This window comes from Lonchura striata, chromosome 15 (genome assembly GCF_050655825.1).
Source record: "Lonchura striata isolate lonStrDom1 chromosome 15, ASM5065582v1, whole genome shotgun sequence".
NCBI lineage: Eukaryota > Metazoa > Chordata > Aves > Passeriformes > Estrildidae > Lonchura > Lonchura striata.
In genome coordinates, this window is record NC_140717.1 from 11,407,892 (window position 1) to 11,426,201 (window position 18,310).

At 40.0% G+C, this 18,310-nt stretch overlaps 1 protein-coding gene across 5 annotated transcripts in view; it reads right to left on the reverse strand.

The window, feature by feature from the left end:
* ZNRF3 (zinc and ring finger 3) overlaps positions 1-18,310 on the reverse strand; it is a 66,565-nt gene that overhangs the window by 11,652 nt on the left and 36,603 nt on the right. For 3 of the 5 annotated variants that reach the window (XM_085593162.1, XM_085593161.1, XM_021544737.4), the window contains exon 3: positions 2,326-2,400. The exons of the other annotated variants lie outside the window; for them this stretch is intronic. In XM_085593162.1, coding sequence (XP_085449288.1) covers positions 2,326-2,400 — 75 coding nt within the window. The remainder of the gene's footprint in view (positions 1-2,325; positions 2,401-18,310) is intronic. 5 annotated transcript variants of the gene reach the window in all.

Below are 18,310 nucleotides of genomic sequence, written 5' to 3' on the forward strand. Positions count from 1 at the left end.
GGTTATTCTGATTTACGAGTAAAATCCGAGTGCAGAGGCTGGTTGATGCAAAACAAGCAATGCACTGACAAGCAGATGGAAATGGTACAAGGGAAAGGAATGAGATGACAGGAATGTGAGCAAACAGAACAAGATTATCTGAGATTAACATATCTGCATTGTTGATAGCCACCTATTAGTTCTGGCTAAACCATGCAAAAATTACCAGTGGATTGGTCCACCATCCTGATTAAAGGACTCTAACTGACCAGATGATGATAACAGATTTCATTGAGCCTTTATAAAACTGATTCTTCCTAGTATTTGACAGCTTTTCTGAGAACACTGATCAAACTGCTTTTAAGGCAGGTGTCATGTGATGAGCTAAAAACTAGATGCACTATCCAGGGATCCTACATGCCTTGCTGGTCTAGGGCCAAATCCAATCACTGTCCTTCCATTCCCAGACACATTCTCTCTCATGATTTCTCGCTCAAGAGAGAATTCTCCCAGTTCCTCAGTCATTTTTGCACATTGTCAGACTCTTGCTAACCATGATGCTCTGGGTGCTGTTACTCCTCTTCAAATATGCAAAAGTAAACCTAAAAAACAAGTCAGGCTTCAGAGAGAATTTTTAAAAATAAGTTTCATTCTTAATTGAGAGTAGAAGATACTCAGATCAATGGGAATAAACCTTATTTAGAAAAAAGTCCTTTTATTTGGCATCTACCAAATTAACTGAGGACGATTCTTCCGGTCAGGCCTGCCTCCAATTTCTGTTCATTGACTGGCAGGAGGGATTGCCTTTCATAATACTCCACTCCTCCCTTTCAAAGCAACCTCCCTTATTTGTTCTAGTGCTTGGTAACAAGCCTACATGAGAAAACTTCCTAAACAGTTCCCTCAGTGTCTTAGGGTATTTCCATTTGAATCAAAGATACTCCAGATTACCTCATGCCAGTTTTCCCTCCACTGTTATCTGTCATTGTTTTCCACAATTCCATTACGAGTGCCAGAATGGTACTTATTTTAAAGACAAATTACTTAGCACCCCTGTTGTCAAGGGTTCTGAAGACTAGATGAGAATCAAAATCCACTAAAAACAAGCATCCAGAGCAGCATGAGAACAGAGCTAATCCAGTAACTGTTACTTTTAGAGTATGAAAGCTACATGCAGTCATTCCTCTCCTGTTTGCCAGTGTTTCCATAGGCTGCTGCTCTTTCATCTAACAGAGCCTACTCACTCTGTCAGCTACTGCTCTAAGCCACTAACCTTCTTCCATTTTATTGGTACTCCCAAAATATTCAAACATCCACTAGACTGGTTTCCCAGCTCTTGAGGATAGATGCACCCAGTTTATTATTTACAATCAAGCAAGGAAAGCTTTTGTTGTTAGAAGGAAAGAGCAAGAGACAGTAACTCAGCTTCCCAAGTCCAGAGCAGGGTGGCTGAAAGTAACCAGAAGCTGTAACAGAGTTAAAAAAAATAGAAAAAGACAGATCACATCTTTGTAAAGAGATTTTTTTCTGTGTATAAATAGGGAAAAAATTATCCCTGTGAATGTTTTCAAGATCAAGGCTGCAACTTTGATGCACATGCAGACCACAGTTCTCAAAGCATCCATTGCACAGGATCTTCTGCATTCCTTTGTCCAACAGATGCTCATTTCAGAATTAAAGACAGTTTCTTTAATGTAAACATTGATGATCTCTCTTTTCCCCCAAGAAATACAGGCTGCATTTAAAAACCTTCAGCTCCACTTGTTTCTGCTGTAACAGAAACAGCAGTTTTGTTTCAAGACAAAACAGAACTAAACCAAATGCAGACTATTTTTGTGCTTATGTTTCTTCACTGAAATAACCTAAAATTGGCTGAAGTATGCTGAAGCCTTTCACAGGGCTATTACCTCACCCACTTCAAATAAAAAGACAGAAGTTATAACAAGACTTGGAAAAAGAAGAAAAACCCTGCTTGCCCACAAAACACATAGGCAGAAATCATCAGCTGTAAATGAGAAAGAAATAGTTACAAGTTTTAAAAATAAACTTGTTTAGGATCAGTTTTGAAAGTTGTTTCACAATCTCAAAAATAGCAGCTGTTCAACAGCATTATTGATCACAGGCTGGAAAGGCCAAACATCCTGTGTTTTGTACACAGAGCTGGGCAAAGAAAACTCCTTGATTAGATAATGGGCCATAAAAAATTTGCCTCCATCCTCTTTCAAAATCGTAATCCCAAACCTGGATTCTAGCAAAAGCTAGAAGAAAAACCTAACTCCCCAAAGTTTTCCCTTTCTACCAGGTTCCCAACACCTACATTGCTTCCTGCCTGGCATTGCTTCATACCTGATCAATGGCATCTGGATTTTCAGAAACATCAAAGATGACCGCTGTGGCTCCTCGCTGTACTGCTCGTTTTGCCTGCAATAAGAAAGACAGCATCCTCAGTCCCACCCCAAAAGATAACTTCTTAACTCAAAAATTACTCCCTCGCCTCATCTCCAGATAGAAAATTTAACATTTTGTGTTTCTGTGTAGTTAAAACAAATGACAGAACAAACACAGGAGCTCCTGAACCAGCATGGAACATAGCTAAAGTTCACTACAGCTTCTGTGGTGTTTCTGCTCCTTTCTTCTCAAACGCCTCTTTCAACAACCTTTTACAGGAATTCAGATGAGATTTAGACCCTCTAAAGATTTAAAGTAGAAGATTTTTTTTTTAATTATATTGTTTTCTCTCTATTTTACTTAGAAGTGCCATTAAAAATTATCTTGGGGTGGAGACAAGCTCACTAGTGTAGAAAATCCAGGTGGACTGGGTTCTTTATATATTTTCAGTGTCATTCTCATAAACTAGGATATCACAGTCTCAAATGTGCCTCAGAGAATACTGCTTTTTCTGACCATCAGAGGTCAGAACTGTTGCATACGTTTCTTCTGCTGTTGAGAGCTATGGAAGTGCACAGCTTTTCATCACATGCACTCCAAACCTGGAGTTACCAACTGCACAGAAAAGGCATTAGAAGACATTCAAATCATCTGGGACAGAGAATCTCTGTATTTTAGACAGTGAACACAGGGGTTTTATTCTGCTTCTGCCACTGTGTATGCACTGTTCAAATGTTGCTCAATAGCTCCACAAAGCAGATATTCCCAGTAACTTTTCAAAATCCTATTGCCTTTATGGACAAAGAATACAAGAAACTATTTCTCCAAGCAATGACAGGTATCACCACCACAGTACTAAACAAGAAGGCATTGGCCCTCCACAGAGACTACCAGAACCTGAACTTACATTGAGATATAAGAGAAACTAACAAAAGTAATAAATTATAAAACATTACTCAGCAGTTTCCTGGAAAAACGTTGGCCAATACAGAGAAGTTGGTTTAAATACACAAAGGTCACTTTCTTTGCTCTATTCTCATATTTTATTTTAAATCAAAAAGGCCCATCAGACAGCACAGCAGGGAAACCAACTCCCAAGTTAGAGCTTTTTTCTCAGCCCACCAGGTATTTGTCCCCTTTGAAGTCAGCACACCTGGTTAATGCCTAAGAACTGTTGGGGAGGAAGAGTTAAAAGGAATCTACCACCCATTCTCCCCTGCAGTAGCCCTGAGGTGAGGCTCATCCGGGTTTCCCTTACAGACACACACTGCTTATAGAACTGTTCAGGCCACTTCGATTGTTTTTCCAGGATGATCAGTCAACAAGCAAAGCCCCTTGATCTCTGAAGAGACTTTTAAAGAGATTTTGCAGATCAGCGCTGATAAAAACTCCTTAATTGGGTGCATACACTGAACGAGCAACGCGTTTCCACCACCAGGTGTTAAAGACAGGAAAAGCAGCGGGTAAAAAAATCGTGCTGTGGAGGGTAAATTGGGCAAAATGGGGCAAATGGGGGTGACCCGTGTGGCCATCCAAGTGCGGGGCTCGTTTCACCCTGGCCAAGCCGGGTTCGTTTCACGGTGACAGAGCCGGGTTCGTTTCACCCGGGCCGAGCCAGGCTCGTTTTATGGTGACCGAGCCGGGCTCGTCTCATGGTGACCGAGCCGGGTTCGTTTCACTCGAGCCAAACGGGGCTCGTTTCACCCGGGCCAAACGGGGCTCCCGCCGCCTCCCCCGCCCCAGGCGCGGCCCTGAGGGCCCAGCGGCCGCGCACAGCGCCCCCCAGCGGCCGCGCACAGCGCCCCCCAGCGGCCGCGCACAGCGCCCCCCAGCGGCCGCGCACAGCGCCCCCCAGCGGCCGCGCACAGCGCCCCCCTGCGGCCGCGCACAGCGCCCCCCAGCGGCCGCGCACAGCGCCCCCCTGCGGCCGCAGCGCCGCCTGGCCCGGCCGGGCAGGGCAGAGGAAGGCGCCGGGGCCGCGGGGGTTTTATTTTTTATTCCTCGCTGGGGTTTAAATCCTGATACCCAGGGAAAGGCGCTCCTGTGCCTGGAAGAAGTTTGCTCCTGCCTGGAATTTGCTCCTGCCAAGCTCCGGGGCAACCTGAAACACCTGGCCCTCCTGCATCGCCGAGAATACCACAGGATGGTTAAATCGAAACGTCTTTGAAAATATCCTGTCTGCTGCTCAGTAATCAGGGCAGCTCAAAATAACGCAGCAATAAGTCCCACTTAACATAATGCCAGTCTGTAATAGGCACGTGATTTTTTTTCTTTTTGGGCTAGCCAGCATTTAGACTCCCTCAAATCATTTTTTCTAAGCAAAGTGATCAAACCTACATCAAAAATAAACACAAGCTGGATGAGGGGGGGGAAATAAGCTAATACTTTTACATTTACAATACTTGTGGTAAACAGACAATTCAATTTTCACAATGCAATTCCCATTCATTTGCCAGGCCTATTTCTTTCTGTGATTGTCTTCTGTGGCTTAAAACAAATGACTATCACTACTTATCAGTATTCTTCCCCTTCTGTAAAGAGTAACAGAAAACAAACAAAAAAAAAGGTAATTGCACTTCTCATAATTCAAGTGATCACTTTGTTCATAGCAACAACCTCCCAGTCCATCTCTGTGTTCAGAGTCTAGAGTTTATGCTACTACAGAACAATGGACGTTACCAATAAAATGCACATTAAATACTGTCTCAGATTAAAATCTGGCAGAATTTAATAGGCCTTGTAATCTAGGTAAGATAAGAGGAAATGCACGTGACAGAGGCACAAGAAAAATACCTCTCCACATCTCCAGGCCTAAGGAATTTTTTAGTTATTACCTCAAAGAACACCACAAAGATTTTAAGAGCTCTGCACTACCTCCCTGTGGGCCAGGCAAATACAATAAGGAAGTAACAACTTCCTTGATGAGGCAAACTTTCATCCCAAGGGACCAGATAATTATTAAACAGGTGCACTGTTCCTCTCGTTCATTCAAGTCAGGTAGGACAGCAACAATCAAAACAGAAAAGTTCAGCTCCTTCCTGACATATGAACATGGCAAGCATCTCCTCCCCTCTACTTTCTAGTATGGTTTCATTCCAATTATTGTTTCAGTTAGAATGCAACAATGGAGAAACCATCATAAGAAAAGCTGCTTAACAAGGTTCCCCTTTAAGAGAAAAATCATACCAACAACATCAGCCTTTAATCATTATATTTATTTCTTTGACAGAGTTAGAATTCCCTGACAATATCCAGCAGTATTTGCACCTGAGGACATGACACTTTAATCTAATGGATTTCAGAGAGTGAATAAATTACAGATGAGAGAAAGACCGAGGCTTAAACTATAGGTGGAGAGATCAAAGTTCATTAAGCACTGCAAGCTCTTCCATTTACATCAACATAGTAATGCATTACATATCCATTAAGAGAGTATCTTTTGTTGAAAATGGCTATTGACAGAGCCAGATTACTACTTATAAATAAACTTTTTTAAGTTAACATCCTGGATAATACTGATGGACTGAAGGCAGAAAAGCATGCTTCAAAAGTACTGGCTGCTTGTATAAGCCACAGATATATCCTGGTGTTATAAAATTATGTTCTCACAAATGTTTTTACATTAAAAACTACCTATCTCTCTTCCTGGATTTATTCATCCAACTCCAGGTATTATCTTCTTGGAACTTAGTACACTCTAGTTAACAAATATTAATTATAATTATGGTATGGGCTACATGAGCAGGTTGATTCATTCCCTGGGTTAAGAAACTCATGAAGCTGGGGAAGAGGAGGTTGGGCAATGGTTTAAGGAATAACCAGTACAAATGCCAGTAAACTCCTTTTAGCAAACTATTCCATCGGGTGTCAGCATTATTAGCTGGTCCTCCAAAATGATCAAGACAAGAATAAGGATACAGTACACAGAAAACAGTTCTATGGGCCCCAAAAGGAAAACGCTCCTAGAACTAAGGATGACAGCACAGCTCCAACAGGTGTAACAACAGCTTTTTCCTACTGCCATTCCTTTTTTCAGTACATCTTGGTTATTGGGGCAGAAAATATGGTATTACTCTAAATCAGTGCAGAGACTGTTGAACAGAGTAGTCAATAAAATTAATTTGTATATCCTTATTTACCTGACAACTGACCCAGTTTTTGAGGGTTCTTTCCCCCCTCAGTTTCACAATGAATAATAATGTAAAAAATTGCAATAATTATCAAACTTGAGGCATATTTTTTGGATATTACCAGCCAATCAGATCCAACAGTCTATGTCAGATCTCTCTACATGGTGGAGTCAGTGGTCATTAATCTGACAAAAGAGTAGGATTATGCAAGCAGTGTTAAGTGGAACGTTTTTCATAGCTGACTCCATCATCAGCTGTCTTCTGGTGCTTTGAAATAAGAGAAGTCAGCCTCTCACATGGTGTACTGGTATCACACGAGCAACACTCAGTGACATGCAACTTGCAAACTCTGTAACTCCAAGGAACAAGATTTTCAATGAAAAGATGCAGTGTCTTGTTTTACTGCTCTGGAAAAGCAGTTCAAGGATTTCAATGATTTTGACTGTTGGGAATACAGCTGAAGGAATGAGGTTTCCATCTGCAATATTTGACCAAAATAAATGATGGATATAGCAACTCAATGGTCTTGGTCTTCTCTTGAGCAGACTCAAAAGCAATAAAGTCTGTTCCAATATCAATTGATTTGCACCTGTTTTCTCCAAACGAAGATCAAGTGAGACCACAAAGATATAGACAATACTACCCAGATATGCAGTACTAGGTTCTATAATATTTTTCTAGTAGAGGTTTGCTATAGTTGTGTGGTTAAACTATGACACTTCTGCATACTTTGGTGCTGAAACAAGCATTGGGAGCCTACCTTACCAGGTTTTAACTTTCTGCAGTTCTGAGAAAACCTCAGTTAAGTCTGGACAAACCCAGGAAATCCTAATGATGAGAAGGAGACCACTGGTTCTTACATAACTGCATGATGAATCTGCAGGTTGTGACAAGGAGATGTTGCCACTGCCAGTTTGCCATTCCTGTCAGCTGAATAGTATTCTGACCTTGATGCTCTCAAAGTCCTAAACTTCTTCAGGAGAGATGAATACCTCAAACAGCCCTATTAAATCAAGCAGTGGATATGAACTGCACCCCCATTTATGGATGGCAGCACTAGATTTTCAGTATGGCAGAAATGGTATCACATGAAGCTAGGCAATAACATTCAAACCTGCTCACCATTAAGAACCCTACATAAACCCCACAGCATTGTGCAAATACAACTTTTCTTTGCAACTGTGAAAATGCAAAAACCTGTTTCTCTCAGAGCTACACAGAATACAGACAACATCTGAACAATCCAGGTCTCTCTCTTTTCTCCCCCCACACTGCTATCAGGCTCAATCAATCACAAAAAATACCTTGTCCCTTGAACCAACACTAGAGCCAGCAAGCCAGGCCACAGGCCAATTCTGCAGGGCAGAGGAAGAAGGAGAAAAGGACAGACATCTACTTTGCAAACAGCAGAAGTTACATATTAACCAGCTGATGCTTCAGACCTGTTAATGTACAATTCCCTGGTAATTCCAGAAACTCAGTTAAGCCAAGCATAAACAGGATGCCATTTCAAACCCTTTCTGAGATAATGAAAAAGGAACTTTCTTCTGTCTGAATATTTCTGTCTGAAAACAAAGGCAGAGTATCAAAACAACACAGTCAAATCCCCACATATCAGACTAACAAAAAACCCCTTCCTGACTAGAATACTCAAATTCTCTAGCACCTTGAGATATGATTTATATACATGCCCTATAGATTCTGAATTACACAGCATTACAACAGTTGCTTACCAATTAAGAAGTATAGAAAATGTGAAGCAGCATTTTAAAATTTAAATGCATAATCGTAATTTAAAACCAATGTACTTTCTTAAAAAAAAAAAAAAAAAAAGCAAACCCAAACCTTAAAAAGCTATGTACTTGCAGTTTTAAAAAAACTATCACCTCATGCAATACATAAACACACCAACAATATATATACACACACCACTGTGATTCATACCACTCAGTACTGAGAGGCTCTCAGATGGTTAAAATGAAGAACAAGAAAACTACAGTATCTCTTTTCTGGGGTTAGGGAGAAACACTGATATCAGTTCTGAGTCTAGACTGACTAAAAACAGTAAGTAAGGGACATTTCTTTAATCTTGAACACAGCAAAGCCTGCCGGCTGCACATCTCTGAAGATACATTTCAGAGTCATGGGACTCCACTCCCAAAGCCTGACCTCTGCTATCGCCATTCTTGTTGCTATGACAAGGCACAGTCACAGAGAGAAGGGTGAGCACTGGAAGAGATCAAAGGAGGGGACTGGGGTCTTGAACTAGATTACATATTCACAGAGAATCTAGCACACTCAGCAAGAACTGGGTGGCTGCATCCATAACAATTGATGGTTAACCCTTCAAGCTTTTCCCAGAACTTCTATATACAGTTACCTTTGAAATAAAATGGTCACAGGATGAGGATATTTTAGAAATTATGTACTAAACTTGTACTATATAATATGCTATAAAACACCACTACAGCCAATCCAGCTAATTCTTAACCTCTTCACTGAGGGTGTACTGAAAGTAGATGGATAGAAACAACAAACTAGACCTCAGATAATTGTGTAAACATACATGCAAGCATATTGTGGTGCTGAGAGAATAAAAACCAGAGATATAAGAAAGCACTGGAGGAGTTGTAAATTAAAGAAACTATTAATGCAGACCACTATAAAAAGGCATCCCTACAGTACCCAAGCTGTTTAAAAAGAATGTACTGAAGCTCCTCCTATAGGCATGTGCTCTAACTTTAGAATTATAAACTGGTATTTATGTATATTAAAAGGGAAAACAAATTATAAGAATTGTCTTGTATTTCGAATGAGAAGGGACAAAACTTTGAAAAATTGTTAATAAGAATTCCACCCAACCTCAGCCAGTTTAATGGAGAATGCTTTGTATCATCTGGTTTGCTTAGCCTCACCCTCAGGAAGCTGACCTTCATTAAAAGGTTGGTATCTACTGTGAACAAGGACATTTTACAGATAACACAATAATCTGAGATGATGAAACAATAAATCCATATCTCATTAGTGACAGAAAATGCAGTATTCTCTGCAGGGTTATTAAGTGCCCACATGAAATCCCTAACAGTATGTTCAGATAGACATGACATACACCAAGGTGAGCTGAAAAGAAGCAAAGGTATTTTCACTTCTAGACATATCCAAGTGCTGCAGTCCATTGCCCTGGAGGTTCTGTCCTCTTTGGCAGGGATGAGCATCTGCATCCAAGACTACAGAAAGGCATGTATGCCCTAGTAAGGGACTTCAATCTTTCTGAATGAACAGGAAATCATGTGGGATGCTCTTGGAATCCAGTAGGATACTGCTGATTCTGTGAGATCCTCCCTCTCTACTACTAGAATCAGCCTGGGCAATAAGTTGAATAGTAAAAATCTGCATGGTGGGCCAGTATTCAGTTTAGCTAGCAACTCTCCATGTTCATTGCTGGCTAATACAAGATGATATGGACCTTTTTCCAAGCAGTTATCCTTGATTTTGGATTAGTTAAGTTTCAAGGTCCCAGACTGTGGTGGGCCCTTGTTAGTTTGTTGACTCTGTAAAAAAAAAAAAAAAAAAAAAAAAAAAAAAGCAAAAAAAGATAAAAAGAAGGGAAAACAAAAATGAAAAAGGTGGAGGATTTTTGTTACAAAGGGAAACTGGAAACTTCTCTCCACGCAAGCAGAGACATGGCTGTATTGCAGAGGCCTCGGGGCAAGGATTAAAGAAAAACAAAATAGAAACCCTTCCATCTCTAATTAGGGTCTTCATTTGCCAAAGAGCCATTCCACAGCAGGAGGAATTACATTCAAGCCGTTGCTTGGATAACGTCTCCCAGCAGGTTGGCTCCTCAGAACAGGCTACTCCGAGCCAACAATTTCTGGTTACTTGGAGGCAAGCAGCCTGCATATTGTTTTAACTGGCCTGGCTTTTACAGCCAGTTTTGCTGAAGAACAATCTTCTATTCAGAATGCAGAGATAAAAGCTTCACTTGTTTTGAATTTGTCGCCAGTTTCTTTATCCCTTTCTTTTTTTAAACATGGGAATTATAGGTTCTGGAGATTGCATTATTTCCCCTGTAGACTTCAATGTTTTTCTCCCTCTAGCCACTTGATTCTTTGCCAGTGAAGGCTGCTGTCTGGAGTCCAGCCATTCATCAGCCCCTACCTCATCATTAACACTGTGGTGCTGGCGGTCACAGCTCATTGCTGGCGACAGGAAATCCTAACTTGCAAGAGGTTAACCACAGCCCATAAACAGTCAGACTGGATCATTAGACCCTTACACTCAGCTGAAGCGACCCTCTGGGAGTTTCAACACCATCCATGGACCTGAAGTCTATAGATTCTGTGCTCTTTGCAAATACCTCCTCCCCCCCCACACCCATTTAAAAGCTCACTATTTGGATCCTCAGGGTTAAGGCCCATCTTTCTTCCTATCCCAAAAGGACCACGTTATTTGAGCATTTTGAAAAATTACATGCCTGTGATGTGTTCTTTTGGCTTACCAATTGAACAAAACACCAATGGGCCAAGAACTGAGACATTAATGCACTAGAATATATACATTCCTGTGATATTTTTAATAGTCTCTGTGAGTTTCATATCCCTACTGAGCAGTTCTAAGGCCACAGCAATGCAAATACTAATAATGTATAATTAATCTGTATAATCTAATTCATATCACAAATATGTCCAACTCAAATGTTCAAAAACTAACCTGCTAGAATTGTAAGTAGCTCAGTCAGTACTCCCTACACTGACTAAAAAGCACTTCCTATTAATTTTGAGCTCACAGTATGATCACTTGTTTCATTCACAGTCATTTCCTTGAACTCAGTACAATCATGTTATCCAAAACCACACCTCTAGATATCTCCTGGTCATCAAAAAGATAAAATGTTTAAGGCAGAAAAACATGTTCTGGCAAATTATCTCAAAGCAATAGGATATGAAGCACAATTTGTGTAATTTTTTTTTTCTTTTTCCTTCCTTTCAGTCTTGTGAAAATCATTGCAAAACATTCCCACTTTATGTCTGCAATTTCCCAGGATCCAGCTTTTTACCACTGTCAATTGTATCTGCCCAATTTTTATTCTGAATATTGGACTCCCTCTGATGCAGCTCTGGTTACATTCCGAAGTTCTCCAATTTCTTTCAAAGCCTTCTGTCTCCTAGTGCACCAAAATTAGGCATGTCACTCATCTGTGAAGTCCTAAATAATTCCATTCCCTGCCTCCATATCTGCTCCTTATTTTCTTCACTTTCTGGTCCATTTATCTGATTCTGCTTGCCAGGCTTCTTTTGTGCTCATTCCTATACTCCAACACAGCAGCACTTACTTGCTCTGTTTCAAAACTTGTTTCAAACTCTTGCCACTATGCAATTCTCCTGTTAGAGAAACAGGTAAGTTCTGAATGTATAACAAAAACAACTCTCAATGTTTGAAAGGCTTACAAGGCACACAGAATAATGGGGGTCCAAAAACTTAAGAGACTTGAAGTATTTATATATTAGTAGTAATAGTAGTAGTAGTAGTAGTAGTAGTAGTAAGTGCAGCATGCCTTAAATAATTGTTTCTCAGTCTTTACTCAGCCCTTGACTTCCATTAATTTCCCTGGGAGATCTGACTGAGCTGAACTCCAGTAACACATGTACTGCAACAACAGCTGCTTCTTTAGCTTAAGGGAGAAGCAGCTGTGTTCCACAGTTGGTTTGAAAGGAGTGAAGATGGTGCTGGGGACTGCTAAGGACTCAACTCTAAAAGTGGACTTTTATTTAAAGTAATCAATCCAACAATGGCAAATCTAAGGAGTGCCCAGAGGGAGAAACACGAGAGAGGGCTTTGTTCATGAATAGCTGATGCTTTTCCTAACTGTGCAGGCAACATGGAAAGAAAGTTAGTAAAATAATACAGTAGCAGACTGCTGGCACTAGTTACCAATGGAAAGAGCTCACCATGAATGAAAACCTAACAGAGCTACTTCTCCTGAACTGCATAACCTGATTCAGCCCTTGTTTGGACCTTCCTTTGAGCTCTCTCCTCTTTGGCTTTGGTCCAGTTCTTTTCTTTCCTTCTGCATCTTTCACCATACAAGCCATACACAAACCTTTCCTTTCCCCACATTTCAACTGACTTGCCTGTCAGTTATTTTTCCTTTGCTCAGCCTCTCCCTTCTCTCCTCAAAAGGCACTGCAGAAATTACAGTGGAAGGTAGAGATGGAATGAGAGGATTTAAAGAGGGAATACATGAGAAAGGTACTTATAAACTCAAGAATTCAGTTATCATGATGATACTGCTGTTTCATGAGTGGCCACATGTTCTAACACTCTTAGATGCAGCTTTTCTTCCTTTTTTCTTTCCCATTCAAATCACCTTCTTCATTTGTTAAATAGGCTTGTTAGAGTATGGTCTGTGGGGAGGTGAAGAGGCAAGGAGATGGGAAGCAGAAATACACTGAGATTTTGGCAAAAGCATTTTGTTCTATGTGATTTTTTTCCTTCTTGTCTTTTTCTGTGTGCCATTAAGAAAAGCCATCTTCTTCCTGAAAAAAACCCATGTATTATCCCCTCTTCTCATCTCATCTATGCTAGAGTTTTGTCAGAACTCTAGAAATCACTGTGTGTATATGGTGCAGAGGTCTGATCATACTGCTAGCAATGTGGAAGTAAGAAAAATTAATGTCAAAACATAAATGATATCAAAAGTACTTGCATGAGTAACAGTATCACTTCAGATATAGTTTTAAAAGATATTTTACAGTTGTTTAAAAGGGATGTTAACATTTCAGGTGTCCTGGACATTATAAATTATGCTGATGTGGGGAATAAAAAGAAACAATCATTATGATAGTACAGTACTTATGATGTTCTTTGGTGCTTTGGGAAAATTATAATTTTATCTTTCTCAATATATTCTTTAGAACAGACACAGTAAAGACAAACACAAACATGGCAGAGATTACAATTATATATACTACATTTTTTCGCAGTAAACCCTAATTTTAAGTAGTGCTAAAACAACAAACCTTGGAAATAAAAAAATTTAATGCAAAGTTAATGAAGACTCTTGAAGAACATGACTGATTCAGAAGGTCTGAATCCTTAGCACTAGCCAGGATGCTATTTTTCCCCATTAAAACTCATATTCATTTTTCATTACAGAACAATGGGGTTGATAAAAACAATAGTTTTTGTTTTGATCAGAGTTCTGGCATGCTTGACATTGCAATATAGATCTGACAGCTGGTCCGCAGCCAAAGGAGTCTAGTCTCATTCAAAAAGCTTTCTTCTACTTCATAACAACTTCCTCCGTAACACAGAATGTCTGGGAGCTCAAAACAACCAATATTAACAAACAGAAGGTAGAACAGGTCTCCAAATTGTGGAATAGATACCGTAAGTAGGATGTCAGCTACTTCAATGGATAGAATTTTTCTTGAAGTGACAATATTTCCTACTGCATGCAGCACAGGACTCATCACAGGGCGCCTCGCTGCAGCTGTCACTACCAGTTGAAAGAATCTGAATAAGCAAAGTTTTGGAAACATTGCCCAATGGTTTTAGGCATGACTCTCATTAATTTTAGATCTTAATCTATGGCATAGTTCAGTTCTAGCTTCTGAACAAGTTTAGCATGGAAGAGTCTTTGCCTAAATTCAATATGCATTTCTACAACTGAACTGAATCTATTTCTACAGGAAATTATCCAAACTGCATATAAAACTATTAATGCTATAAAGAAACAAAAAGTATACTTATACTGTCAGCAACCAATTTGAACATGTAACTGATTGCTTAATTTAGGCTATTAATATGAAGGTGTAAGTTGCTTTTGTTTAATTTGCCTTTTTTTATTAGTTTTAGTAACTCTGAAAGAAAAATATTAAAATGGACTCCTCACAGGCCTTCTTGTTTCTCAAGTCTTAGAACAGATCTCTCTTTATTCAGGAACTAAACTACCAACATAGCCCCATAAATTCTCATTTGATTACCTTACAGTAATTTTTATACTTAGACTAAGTTGTTAGACAAAAGGTTAGGAATCACATTTCAACTGTTAAGTGCATTTTCAAGTTATGATGATTTTTGGCCCAGTCTAACCAGTATAATAACAATGATGACATGGTAAAACAAGAGATTCTTCTAGTTAGTACTTGTTTAAATTTTTGTAAGCTCTTAGAAAATAAGTGAATGGATATTGGAAAAACTGCCAGGAATTTCCTCATATTACGGATTTCTTTCATCTGAAGAAAACAGGAAGCTGTAGTAGCAGGGACATCCTGTCTTTGTTAGGTTATACTCAGATGCACATCCTCAAATACATATATCCTATTAACACAGAAGAAGAGCAGTCCTGGAAGAGAAAGAAGAGCTAAATAATTTATTGTGGACTTTCAATACTGCAGAAAGGGAAGAAGTGCTACTTTTAAACAAATTTTCACCATTTTCTCACGATCCTGTACTGAAATAAAAAAAACAGTGGTATTGCTGAATTGTATTTCACAGTCTTGACAGATGTAATTTGCTGTGAAAATTACTGGGGTGGAGGAAGAACAGGGGTCTGCATGTTGGAGAGCACAGGACACATGCAGGTATAGTGGATCACAGAATCCCAGAGTGGTCTGGGTTGGAAGGGAACTTAAAGAACACCCAGTTCCAAGTCCCCAGCCCTGCCAGGATGCAGGCAGGCCATCAGTATTGCAGGCAACCCTGCTTTTCCCTTCCTCCAGCACAGTGCCACTGCTGGAGCAGTGAAGGAGCCTCATTGTGCTGTGAGCAGAGAGAAGGCAGGAATTCCAGGAGGGGAAAGGTTCCCTTTGAAGCACATGGCACCAAGAGCTTCCCAGTGACCATGGCAACAGCTCAGTGGGTTCCCAGCCTGAGAACCAAGTTACTACAGCCATGCCTCAAAAACAAAAAAAGTCTGAAAGAAGGAGAGAGGGGGAGGTGGGGATGGGGGTGTGGGGGAGAGAAGCTGAAGCAAAATTAGCCTGGCAGAAACTGAGCGGCTCCCTGGTAGGCAAATCCAGCCAATAATGCTGCTCGGGTTCACGGGGTTTCCTTTTCATTTCCAAAAGCTTTCTTCTTCCTCTGTCATTCCCCTTCTAGCCCTATTCAGGAGCTCATAAGATCAGTAAAACCCAGGCCTTTGCTTTGCCTGCATGCAGCATGGCCTCAAACAGGGCTGCACTGTGATCAAAGGTAGTGGTAAAACACAGCTGCCACACACACTCCTTGCCTCAACCAAGGCCCAGTTTCCACAGGCACTCTTACCAACAGAGACATTTTTTAGAACACTTTCATTTCCATTACATCATATAAAGAAGGGCAAGCAATGACTAAGAAAGATGAGCAATTATAAAATCAATACAAATTACAAATCAATATGAAAATTGACTCATTAAATTCTGTATAAGCTACCTGTGGATAAACAACTAGAGTAGAACTTCTAAATACACAGGCCCAAAGTTTTACTTAAAAAAAAAATTCAAACAAAAACACCACCCCAAATCGACAACCAAAACCAGCAGTATGAATAAAGCCATACAAAACTTTTTACCAGATTCATGTGTCATGCAATTTACCTCTACAGCTTTTAACTAGTCTACATTCTGCTTCACCATATTCCAAACTTTCAACAATATCACCCCTATGATGCCCCACCTTGGGGGCAAGTTAAATCAAATTTAATGAGGAATAAACTGTAGGTTTGCATTCCTTGATTTCTTTCTCCTTTTCTATATGGAAAAAATTTCATTTCCTTTCCCTGTTCAAGACCAGCCCTCCCCCATTTTCCTTTCTTTTCCTTCCCCTTCTCCCTTACTTTTCTTTTTCCTTGTCCTTCTATTTTTCCTCCTCTCTCTCCCTCCCTCCCTCTCCTCTCCCATTCCTTTCCCTTTCACATTTTCTTTTAAGTCAGCTGCCAAATCCTAAAAATAACCAGAAGAAGACACATATACACATGCAGCAGGTTTGATATTTACCCAGTCAAAATAGTTCACAGGCCACACTGAATCCTCACATAGGAATTTGTGTACCAAACTGCAGGGAAACAGAACTTTTCAGAGACCCAGACAACCACAGCAGAACTTATTCTCACTGATAAGATAATCAGGCTGATAGATCTGAAAGAAGCTCAGAGCTGATGCTCCTGCTGCTGTCTGCACTCAACAATATTCCAGGAATTCTGAGAAGTCCTTCTACTAAATCAGGACACAACTTGAGCAGACTGAGAACTGAGCAGAAGGGTTGCTAGCAAAAGATAGAGAGGAGAAACTATAGCAGAGAGCATGAAATAGGGAAGAAATATTTCAGGAACAGAAGAATATATAGAAAAAAAAAATAACAATGAAATGCAGTGCAGTATTGACTAGAACCTTGGCCAGACACTTTTCACCTGTTGAAATTGCTACATATAAACTGGCACATTTGGAACTCTATGCCCCAATTCTCTGGACACACCCTATGTCACATCACCATCATTATACATCAGAGTAGATGCTACAGAGCTCCTGAAGCAAGCCAGAGTCTGCTGCTCAGCAGGCCAAGCTTTATGAAGCTAACATCAGCAGATACTGAGCTGAACTTACTCTGGAGATGGGTGTGGCTTTGGGGACATGGGGAGTACAGAGGACATGGTGGGATTTGGCACATAGCAGTGGGCCAGGTATAGAATTTTAACTTCTTTTTTTTGTGCAGGGTACCTATGGTTCAACTCTTTAAATCTATTTTGTACATCTATTTTCTCACATAATTTTCAAGAGCCTGACAGATAGGACTGGCCAGATTTCTTCCTGAAATTGCTTGCCTCAAGATTAAACTTACTCCTGGAGTTTGCCTATGGCTCAGTATGCTTCTTTCAGGACTCAATCTTCTCTAATTCCCATCCTCACACGACTCGACCCCAGATTTTAGCTTTCTAACAACAAAGAAGCAAGACCTAGAATTTCTGTGAAACAAAAACAGTTTTCCAACTTAGAAAAAAAAGGCTGTATTATGCTGAAATTCATTAGAAAGGGAAGTCACTTCTTAATGAGATGTTTTCAGCCATGTACCACAAGTCAAACCAGCAGCAACTTTTAGACAAGCAGATGGCTTCCCATTTCCTTGGAAAGGTGAAGCTTTTACAAGTTTTGTTTATAAATTTACAGAGCCAAGTTTTAGGTAAAAAACGGTCAACCTGCAATTTTATTTTCTGAATGATACACTGCTAACTTGAAGTCACCAACACAATCCTACCACATTTAGGCAGCTGGATTTTAGGATAAATCCCTGTTATGCAGTAGTTTTCAGCTACTCAGTTGCTGGTAGAACTTGTGGCCTATGCTCTTTCACATACTTTCATGCTCTTTCACATACTTTCAAACCCTCTAGACTTCAAATGCCAACATATAATAACCTCAACACTCAAAAATTCTAAGGCATGAACAAAAGAAGGTCACCTTTCTGCTTTCTTTTTTTAACATATCTGGGAGCAGTAATGGCATATTAGTGACTTCACCCCATAAAACAAAGAGAAAAGTTTTGCCTTAAGATTCCAGAGGCCCCATTACATGGCAAGAATCGAGGATTAAGAAAATTTTTAATTTTTTACCAGTACAATAAAATTCACTTGGTATTAGAATTATTTATCCTGCAATGAAAGTGAATAAAACTGTCTAGGTTTGAAAGCTTCTACTTCCCCAAAAAGAGGAAATTAATGTATGTATTATCAGAAAATTGGGTCTAAGGAAAATCAGTAAGATGCTTTAATTTTTGACTCCTTTGACCAAGTAAGAATCACAGTTGCAATACACCCTTTCCACTCCAATACTGCT